Genomic DNA, 10,852 nt, shown 5'->3' on the forward strand with positions numbered 1-10,852 from the left:
TGTAGAGTCCAAACCAGAAAGCAGACCTATTTTAGGTTGTACAGAAGACAGTGTTCTTTTATTATTATTATTATTAATTAATTAATTATTTTTTTGTTGTTGTTGCCCTTGTTGTTCCATCATTGTTGCGGTTATTGTTATTGTAGTAGTTGTTGTTGTTTAGGACAGAGAGAAATGAAGAGAGGAGGGGAAGACAGAGAGGGGGAGAGAAAGACAGACACCTGCAGACCTGCTTCACCACCTGTGAAGCAACTCCCCTGCAGGTGGGGAGCCGGGGGCTTGAACCTGGATCCTTATGCCGGTCCTTTGCGCTTTGCACCACCTGTGCTTAGCCTGCTGTGCTACAGCCCGACTCCCAGAAGACAGTGTTCTAAACATCAATCATACTGTGAGAAGATTTACTTTCCACTGTCCTAACAAAGGCACTTTGCTAAGGCTTGACCAAACAATGAGATTAGGGAACAGCTACTAACAGATTAAAAATGAAACAATAATGCATCAGCCATAGACTTTAGTTGTACTTTTTTAGGTCATCCATAAAAGAAAAAAAAATTAATTGATTAAATCTACCTCAAAGGCATATTCTGTCGTTTTTCCAGGAGGTGAAAGACCAGGAGCTAGAAATGTAAAAATTAGCATCAAAGTAGGCCTCAGACACAAAGCAAAATATTTGATAGTAAGTTGATATTCTGTAGTGAATAAGCATCTTAGAGCCTTACCTAAAACACACACACACACACACTTTAGGTTTCAGTATTGTTATCAAATTAATTTTGTGATACAAGCTAATGAAAGTATTTTTCCATGGCCTAGGAAGTGGTGCTGTAGACAAAGTGTTGGACTCTCAAGCATGAGATCCCGAGTTTGGTCTCTGGCATCACATGTGCCAGAGTGATGTTCTCTTTCATAAATTAATAGATAGGTAGATAGATAAATAATTTTTCCCCAAAAAAGTACTTCCCACTGAAATGAAAACATACCTTTGAAGTATAACATGTAAAAGTCTTCCAGGGGAAAAAAAAATCCTCTAGACTCTAGAGTTGGGTTATTGCCACAGTATGATACTTACATTCTTTTAGCTTTCTTTGTGAGATTTAACAAAAAGCTTTTATAAACTTCTTTCAAAAGTAGTAGGCTTTACTTATTATGGCAATTGTTTTTTGTCAGATTGAGAAGAGAGGAGAGAATATTATCCTTGTTTTTATTTATTTATTCCAGCCAGCGCTGGTCAATCATAAGATTGAAACAAAATTTACAGAACAATTTTTTTTTAAGGAAAAATAGGTCATAGGTAGATAACAATCCATCTTTATCCCCCTGTGGACAAAGTTATCCTTAATAAAAATTCAAATTTCTTTGATATTTATAGACTTGAAGAAATAATCATTTCTATTACCAAAATTTAGGAAAAAACATAAACTGAATCCTAGAAAACTGAGATTATCCTTTTCTCTAAATTAGTAATAATTAATTATTTTATCCCTCTAATTATGAAATTACTAGTTCTCTGTTGAAACTAATTGAGAATCGGAGAAAAACAACTGGAAACAAAATTGTGCATGTTTATGAAGGTCTGAAGTCTGGGTATGCTTCTGCCTAGTAGATGCCTGAAATTACCTGAAATCCTTTTCCCTTGTCCTGAATGGCGAACCATTGTACAGTCAGGGAACAGCCTTATTTATTGTAGTTATTCTATCTGTTCAATCCTCTGCAGGGCTCTCTATATGGGTTTCTGCTTGGGGTCTGTATGGCTAACACCCCTCTTTTCCATTCTTCACTGTGTAGTTTAGAAATGATCTTTTCTTCCAAGAAGTGAAATCAGTTTTTGTGTCAGTAATTCACATGATAGTCAGAAGACACTCTGAAACTGCAGGGAGCTTCCTGCTGCTCTGTGGACAGTGGGGTTGGTAAGGATTAGGATGCTTCTGGCAACTGAACACTTTTGTCACTATTTTTAATTATCAAGACAAAACTTTTATTTTAAAAATTGATACAAATAAGTTTCTTTTTTTTCTTTCTAAAAACCATCCTTTTTAAAAATTCTGTTTGGGGACATAGCAGAATTTTCAAAATATTTTATCTTGGTTAATTCTGTTTGATGAACTAAGACAATCATGAGGGGAGTGGGAGAAGTAGTATAATGGTGAAGCTTTTTTTTTTAAAGAACTTTAAAAATTTTATTTATTCCCTTTTGTTGCCCTTGTTTTATTGTTGTAGTTATTACTGTTATTGATGTCATTGTTGTTGGGTAGGACAGAGAGAAATGGAGAGAGGAGGGGAAGACAGAGAAGGGGAGAGAAAGATAGATACCTGCAGACCTGCTTAACTGCTTGTGAAGTGACTCCCCTGCAGGTGGGGAGCCAGGGGCTCGAACCCAGATCCTGATGCCAGTCCTTGCACTTCGCACCACGTGCACTTAACCCGCTGCTACCCCCCAACTCCCAATGGTGAAGACTTTCATGTCTGAGGCTCCAAAGTCCTTGGTTCCTCACACACCCCTACCCCCACCACGGTTGAGCCGTGCTCCGGTAAATAAATTAAAAATTAAAAATCTAGGACAACCCTGAAATCCTTTGTGTGCGATCACTTAAAGCTTTGGCAAATAATTCTATTTAAAACTAGAAAAACATGTAAATAGCATCAAATATATATGAAATCAGACACATAACTAGCAGTATGCTAATTATTGTTATTAGTTGTAAATTTATTACTAGTAACCGTGTACAACTAAAGCTACACATTACCAGTTCCCAGTGAAAAAGGAATCCTTTTTATTCACTTCTCCAATGCCATGATGCTCTTGCTTTATCCCTTTGCCTGAATATATTTTAAGTGCCAACTATGGAATTGGAAAGTGTGGTTAACTTAAAAACCCAAAATGCAGTATTATTACCTTGGTAGTGAGTATGACAATGAGTTGGGCACTGGCATCTAGAGAAAAGGAAAAAAAAGAAGTAAAATGACAACCAAAAAGATGAAAACTGAAAAGAATTCATTTTAGTCTTCAGATGTACTTTGTATGATTAAACAATCCAGACCACCATGAACTTAGAAAGTCTTTACAGTGTTGTAGGCTCACTTCTTCACCAGTTAATCAAGTGATGTTTATTAAATGTTTGCTGAGAGCAGAGATGGACTCTGGAGATACAAAAAAGCTTAAGATGGGATCCTCTGTGAGGTCTTGAGCCCATACTGGGTTAGGAGTCAGGTCAAAATGGCCCAAAATTAACTACTTCCTACATCTTCTTTCCTCTTGATCCCAGCAACTTTGCATTTTTACATTTCCCCACTATTTTCAATGTTAATTTTTTTTTTTTTTTCCAAACAGGTTCAGGGCCCAGTCCTCCAGGAAGTCCTCCCTAGGTCTGCAGGACTCCCTGGGTTACCACAGCACCCTCCACACTTTCTCTGCCAAGTTCAGCAACCAGCTCACCATCCTCAGTCTCCTGTGGACCCCTAAGCAGCTGGCAACATCTGTCATGTTCTGCTCAAGGACTCAACTCTCTCCAGTTGTTAGTCGCCTTCTCTACATATTTCTCATGCCCTTCTTTTTTGAAATGCTCCCTCCCTTGATTTCTGTATCTCTTCCCTGTCCTGGTTGCTTGTTTACAGGACAGTCCCTTCTCTAACTTCTCTTCTTGTAACCTGATTGAAAAGAGAAAAAAGGTTTCATTTTCTAGTTATCGTGGGGGTGGGGGGACGACTACGTATAGTGGAGTGGAGTCCCCGAAGATAGAGTAAATGCACAATACTCCTCCCTCTTCCATCCACGCACGCTTACACCAAAATTCCACTTAAAAGTGGATTAAAAACATCTGAAGGGAAAGAAGGAAAATGGTTGAATTCACTGGCGTTGATCTCACAAAAATGCCAAGCACAGGGAACAGGGAGTGTGGCCGCTACTACGAATCAAGGCTGCCATCTTGTGGACACAGCGAAAGACGTAAGTTACATTGAGAGCTCCAGCAGGAGGTAGAGCAGAGAAAAAAAGGAAGATCTAGGTGTTATCCTCCATAGGCGGGGTTCGCTTTTGGGCTGTTGCTTTGTTGTATGTCTTCTGAGGACAAGAAGAAATAACAGGAACCATCTTACTGGAGACAGCAATGTGTGGCCCACTGAAGAAAAAAGAATGAAGTTAATTCTCCAGGAGCTCACTCCTAGAAAATCCACGGGAGAAGTCAGGCTGAAGACGTTGGCAAGCAGGGCTAGAGATCCATCGAAGAACTTTTAAACAGTGGACTGAAATCAATCAAACTATAACCCTTAGTATAATATGGGGAATAGAAGTAGCAAAGGTAGAGCCAAGAAAGACCTGTTAAGAACTCCAGTAAGCCAGATGAGAGGAGGCACTGAGCCAGGGAAGCAGGACAGCTGTGGATGGAGTCCAATAGAAAAAAATATCTGGGGCCTCGATTCATGATTGACTGACTGTACAGGGTGAGGGAGATCACAGAATGGTTGGAGGCAGCACAGGACAGTTAAAACAGTGAGATACAAACCAACATTTCAGTAATGGGACTTAATGGCGCCAGCAGGACTTCAAAAGACCAAGTAGTATATAGGAGATAAACAAATATATGTGCAGCCAGCAAATATAATTTGGGAGGACAGAACCAGGGGGTATGCAAGCCAAACCAAGCTTTGGATGTTTAAGGTTTTAGGCTCTATCTCTGGCTTCCCATGCCCTCCAAAAAAAAAGAAAGTCAAACTTTTTCATGCTTTTGACGCTGAATACTGGAGGGCACACTGACCCCACGGATCTTTTTCATTCTTTCTGCACTCATTCTCAGAATGACCCCGCCTGCCTCATGGTTTGGGGTACCTTCTATGATGTCCACATTCATTTTTATAGCTTAGATTATTCTCCAGAACTCTTGATTCAACTACTTCCTCGACATGTCTACTTGAGTGTCTACTAGGCATCTTACATTTTCCCTACTAAAGACTCAGTCCTAGGTTTCTCAAAGTCTTTCTCATCCTCACTTAGTGACAACTTGATTTACTCATTTGTTAGGACCATTGGGTCATTCTTGGCTGCCCAAACGTGGCCCTCAACATCTCTGACCTCATCTCACACTGGCTCGCTGTGAGAGGCATGTAGTTTGCTCCTGCTCTTCACTGATCTTTCTCAGAGTGGTCTGCTGAGTCCCTGACGACAGCTGGGTCCTAAATTCTGGAACTTGTGAAGTTTGCTTTGTATGCCAAAGGGAACTTTTCAACATGATTGTAGATTTTCAGATGGGCAGATTATCTGTATTATCTGGGGAGACTCTAGATATAACCAGAAGCACCCTTATAAAAGGGAGGCAAGAAGGCAAAGCCACAGAAGGCAGTATAACCGCTGAAGCAAGATGTTTCCTTACTAGCTGTGAAGGTAGATGTGGCTACAAGTCAAGGAATACAAAGAGCACAGCTCTAGAAACTGTAAAAAGTGAGTCCTTTGGAGGCTCCCGGTGGTGTCTGCCTTTCTAACAGTTGCAAAAGTGGCAGAACCTGATGGCTGGGCATCCTTACCACCTTTGAACTGGCTCCCAAGAGCCCAGGATCTGCAGGAGGGACGTGAGCCTTGACACTAGGATAGGAAACAGTGTCCTCCATGCTCATGTGGAAAGCACACAGAAGACAGGTGTCTTCCAGCTTAAGGAGGGCGGGCTGACCGAGTTCCCTTCAGAAGCTGACAAGCAATCTCAGGACCATCGACTTGTCCAGCAACAAGATCAAGAGTCTACCACCTGTGATTACAGAGAAGTTCACTCTGCTCAAGAGTCTCTCCTTGAACAACAAACTAACTGGTTTTTTTTTTTTTCTTTAGAATTATGAACCCAGACATAAGCCCCCACATTTATGGACATTTAATCTTTGACAAAGTTGCCCAGACTATTAAGTGGGGAAAGGAATCTCTTCAACAATGTTGTTGGAAAAACTGGACTAAAACATTCAGAAGAGTGAAACTGAACCACTACATTTCACTAAACAAAAGGTAAATTCCACATGGATCAAGGACCTGGATATTAAACCAGAAACTGTGAAATACTTAGAGAATAGTATTGGCAGAACTCTTTTCTTTATAAATTTTAAAGACATCTTCAATGAAATGAATCCAGTTACAAAGAAGACTCAATCACAAATAAATCAATGGGACTACATCAAATTAAAAGGCTTCTGCACAGAAAAAGAAACCACCACTCAAAGAGACCTCTCACAGAATGGGAAAAGATCTTTACATGCCATATATCAGAAAAGAAGCTAATAACAAACTAACTGTTATTCCTGATGAGTTATGCAGTCTGAAAAAAACTAGAGACACTAAGTTTAAACAGTAACCACCCGAGAAAGCTGCCATCAACCTTTGGGCAACTTTCTTAACTCAAGACCCTGAGCCTCTCTAGTAACCAGCTGAGAGTCCTATCACCCCAACTTTGTAGCCTATGGCACTTGGATGTGGTGGATCTCTCCAAGAGCCAGATTTGGAGTGTACCCAACATAGTAAGGGACCTGCAAGTCATGGAACTCAACCTCAACCAGAACCAGGTCTAGAGCTAAAGGATTTGTTCTTCTACAGCATATATGTGGGCTTATAGTCTTATGAATATTCCTGTATTTGTCAATGAGAGAGACAGAACTAGAACATCATTCTGGTATATGGGATGGTGAGAACTGTATTAGGGACCTCATGCTTAAGAGGCCAATACTTTATTTACTGACCACCTCCTGGGCGCCCAAATCCCTTGTTTTTAGACTATAGTTACAGAATGATGAAAGATGTATTCTGTGGGTAGGACTAATTTCAAAACCCAAAGCAGCCTGGAGTTTGAGGCACTAGATGTTTGTTGTGTAGGTGGTGTTTCTTGGAGTGTGGAGAAGCTAACAGGATCAATTAATTTCAAAAGTTAAGTTACTGTCACAAATCTTAAAAAGTCCCTCCAGCCCTGCTCTAGTGCAACACTACTCGCCCAACAACTACTAGGAGGTCAGCAGGAGTCTATCTTTCTCCCCACCCTCTGTCTTCCCCTGCTCCCTTGATTTCTCTCTGTCCTATCCAACAACAAGGACGACAGCAATAATAACAACAATAGTAACAATAACGGTAAACAGCAAGGGCAACAAAAGGGAGAAAATGGCCTCCAGGAGCAGTGGGTTCATAGTGCCGGCACTGAGCCCCAGCAATGACCCTGGAGGCAAAAAAGAAAGAAAAGAAACTGTAACCAGCAAGATAATGGATTCTTCCCTAGAGTTTCTGGAGCCTGACCCTCTCTGCACTTTGGTTTTGTACTTCTGACTCCCAGAAGCATAACAGACTAAATGTGTGCTGTTTTAACCCACAGTGTGTTATTTATTTTAAAAAATATTTTATTGATTCTATTTTTGAGAGAGATGTAGAGGGAAAGACACAGAGAGAAGCACCAGAGCACTGATGAGCTCTGGCTTATGGTGGTGCGGGGGACTGAACCTGGGACTCTGGAGCCTCAGTCATGAGAGTCTCTTTGCATAACCATTATACTATCTAACCCCACCCCTTTATTTATTATTTTTTTATAGCAGCAACAGAAGACCAATACAGTGAAGTCTCTCACCACCTTCTCTAAAACACCATCACAAACGTCCCTCCTCCTTTTACTTTTTGATGCCTACCAATATTTAATGTTATACTCTAATATTTACTTACTAGTTTATTACCCACCCTTCCCATAAATCCCCCACTCCCCACCTACATCTCTTAAGTACCAGAGAGACATTAGGCTCTGCCTCCCTCCCCCCATTTCACCCAAGAGATGAAAACACTACAAATCTGCAATCCAATCCAGTCCTCTCCTGGGCTTTCTCCTAATCTTTGATCACACTTGTTCACTTTTAATGCAGGTCTGTTTTCCTCCCAAGTACATACAAATCTAAATGCCCATCAAGGCTGACAGGTAGATTAAATGAGGTCACACAGCTGGCTGTTAGCATAGCTGCTGTGCGGAGTGGATGGTAGGCGGTATGGGGGCCTCTCGGGAAGCAGGAGTGCTTGTCTTATCCGAAAGAGGTGGCTATCACTTCACCCGGCTTTGGCTAACTTTCCCCAGATAAGATGGAGAACTAATGATGCCTGCCATTTCCCTGTTTCTAGTATTTCACTTTGAAATATCCCACTTAAAAAAAAAAAAAATTCCCTTTTGTTGCCCTTGTTTTATTGTTATAATTATTATTGTTTTTGTTAGGACAGAAAGAAATGGAGAGAGGAGGGGAAGACAGAAGGGGAGAGAAAGACAGACACCTGCAGACCTGCTTCACCACTTGTGAAGTGAACCCATGTAGGTGGGGGAGGGGGGCTGGAACTGGGATCCTGACGCCGGTCGGGTCCTTGTGCTTGGTGCCAACTGTGCTTAACCCACTGCGCTACCGCCCGACTCCCAATATCCCACTTTTAAAATGCTTTCCCTTTTTCAAGCAAAGTCTGTAGCTATAGCATAGTGGTTATGCAAAGGCTTTGTCAGACTCAATCACCAGCATCACCAGAAACCAGAGTTTATCAGTGTTCTCGTAAAAATTAAGCAAACACAAATATATGTACAGAAAAAAGCTGTTTTACTAGTCCTGTGCTGCTCCCCAGGACCTCATCTTGTCCCCCCCCAGACTCCCCTTGCTCTAGGGTTAATTTGTCAAGGCCTCTGCTTCCGCATTTATGGCTTTAATTGTCCTCTTTCTATATGTGCAACTCAAAATGCCCAAGACTGACATTATCTTCTTAAAGGTAACCTTCCTTCAGTCTCTATCCTGATAAATGGTCCAGATGTTTACCTGATTCCTTGGCCAGAAACCTCAACTTTCCCTGTTTCACTAAACAGATTTTTGCCAATTTTAGCCACCTCAGCAGTTCTCATTGTTTCCTCTGGTACCAACTGCTTCTCCTTGGTGCCTGAAGTCATCATCTTTTTTCAGGAGACAATTACGTCTAGTCTTTCTTCTTCACTGCCACTAGAAAGTTCTACTATATTCCCTTGTCCTGTGACATACCCCAAAACATTGTCTCTATTCTCACCCCCCTCACCCTACCCCATGAAGAACTAGACTTTGCCAAGTGTTGGTCCTGAGTTCCCTCTCCAGCATTACTTGCACCAGAGTCACGGTCTAGTTCTCTTACACGCTAATAAGTAAATAAATAACTAAACTCTGACTGTTTTAGGCCTTAGAATTCCATTTCTGCCTTACATCTTGCCACTGGTGTTACTTTCCCTTAGTCTGACATTCTTCTCTGGTTCCTTTTTTACCTCAATCTGTTTCCCATGTTTCCCAGGCTGACTTGTGAATTTATATATTCAACAAGTATTCATCAAGCGCTATCCCAGCCCTTTCATCCGATTCTCCACCCGACTTTAAACCATGCTAGAGCTTTTCATAGCCTCAGAACCTAGCGTTATTTCGAGGCTTATAGCACACCTCCCATAGATACGTGTGTGGATTGGGTCTATAATTTACCACTGTATCAAGTCCTCCACCGTCTGTCATGAGGTGGGACCATGCAGTGTCCTCGCTGAGCCTGTTTCCTTAAGGGGAGAACAACCAGTCAAAGCTGTCTCGCATGCATGGTTGCACCGCACACACAGTCAATGCTGTCTAGAGGCCCTGGCACTTTGCCGCAGCGCACTGAGCTGCCCTCTTGCTCAAGTTCCTAAAAGTAATCCAGAGCATGCTCAGGGCCTGACCAGCCACAGCCACAGCCCCCGGGGCACCAAGGGTACAGAGCCCTCTCCAGTCCCCCGCCCCCGCGGGACCCTACACTCACGCAGCGCGCTGCAGTTGCTTTATTAAGTGCGCGACCCTGGAGCGGGTGGCAGCCATGGCAGCACCGGTGACCCTCCTAGGCCCCGCCACCCCCAGCGGCCAATCAGGGCTGCGCACCCGCCCTCCTTCCCACTGGGGCTGGCCTGCCCACCAGCTGGTAGGTCCTGGGCCCTGGCCTCTGACATCTCAGGACTGGGATGTCTTCCCATGTGACTTGTCACATCTGCCCCATTTACTAAGTCTTGCTACACACTCCCTCCCCCCCACCCCCTATGAAATGCAGTAAAATTTATGGTTCTATTGTCTCTCTACTTGAAATGCTCTATTTCACATGGCAGAGAGCAGGAGAAACACGTTTACCTTTTCCACTCTGATGCCTTTAAGACACTGAATTTACCCCACCCATGTGTCTTCAGATTGAAGTTAACATCTTCTTAAAGGTAACCCCCAAGCCAGAACTCCTACTTTCTGCAACCCATAAAGAATTTTCCATACTCTAAGAGGGAGAAAGAATAGGGGAGTTTCCAATGGAGAACTCCGGTGGTGGGAAATGTATGGAATTATACCCGTTATCTTACAATCTTGTTAATCATCAAATCACTAATATTCAAAAAATAAAGACTGAATTAAAACTATGAACAGTAAACAAGAGCCTCTCAAAGAGCCTGAGGATCAATGATGTATTAAACAGCTAAATTAAGAAATCGCAAAACAAAAATCCCCAAATGAAACTGTAACCATTCTCATTCCCGACATAGTTGAGAATTTAAAAGGTGTTAAATGTGGATAGATGTAGTCTAAGTTCTATAACTGCAGTTAAAAAAAACCAAAAAAGGGAAAAAGACCCATCACTGTGTCCTTCCCCATTCTCGATCAATCAGGAAACTGACTCAGAATGGCCATAAACATTTCAACCCTCAAAACTGCTCAGGTCAATTTGACAAATGAACCAAAACATAATTATTTAAGTCAAGGGTCGTGTAGTGTATCTTTTTTCATCCTTAAATGTTTTACTTGATGTCAAACTTTAAAAAAAAGAAAAGCAGGGTGGGGCAGGGCCATAAATGGTGGTGGTGGGGAATCTAAG

The 10,852-nt window shown here is 41.9% G+C and overlaps 1 protein-coding gene across 9 annotated transcripts in view; it reads right to left on the minus strand.

Annotated features, from left to right (window-relative positions):
• Nucleotides 1-9,857, minus strand: part of ADHFE1 (alcohol dehydrogenase iron containing 1) — a 40,904-nt gene extending 31,047 nt beyond the window's left edge. For 7 of the 9 annotated variants that reach the window (XR_009552177.1, XR_009552176.1, XM_060200811.1 and 4 more), the window contains exons 1-3: nt 9,767-9,857; nt 2,894-2,931; nt 571-617 (exon numbers count right to left, since the gene is read on the minus strand). Coding sequence is in view for 5 of the 9 variants with exons in the window: in XM_060200811.1 (XP_060056794.1) it covers nt 571-617; nt 2,894-2,931; nt 9,767-9,822 (141 nt within the window). In the remaining 4 variants the exon portion in view is untranslated. Of the gene's footprint in view, nt 1-570; nt 618-2,893; nt 2,932-3,952; nt 4,139-9,459; nt 9,651-9,766 lie in introns of those variants that run through there. The other 2 variants (XM_060200801.1, XM_060200814.1) reach the window with 2 other exon arrangements.
• Between the last annotated feature and the right edge of the window lie 995 nt (nt 9,858-10,852).

Source organism: Erinaceus europaeus, chromosome 1 (assembly GCF_950295315.1).
Source record: "Erinaceus europaeus chromosome 1, mEriEur2.1, whole genome shotgun sequence".
Classification (NCBI taxonomy): Eukaryota; Metazoa; Chordata; class Mammalia; order Eulipotyphla; family Erinaceidae; genus Erinaceus; species Erinaceus europaeus.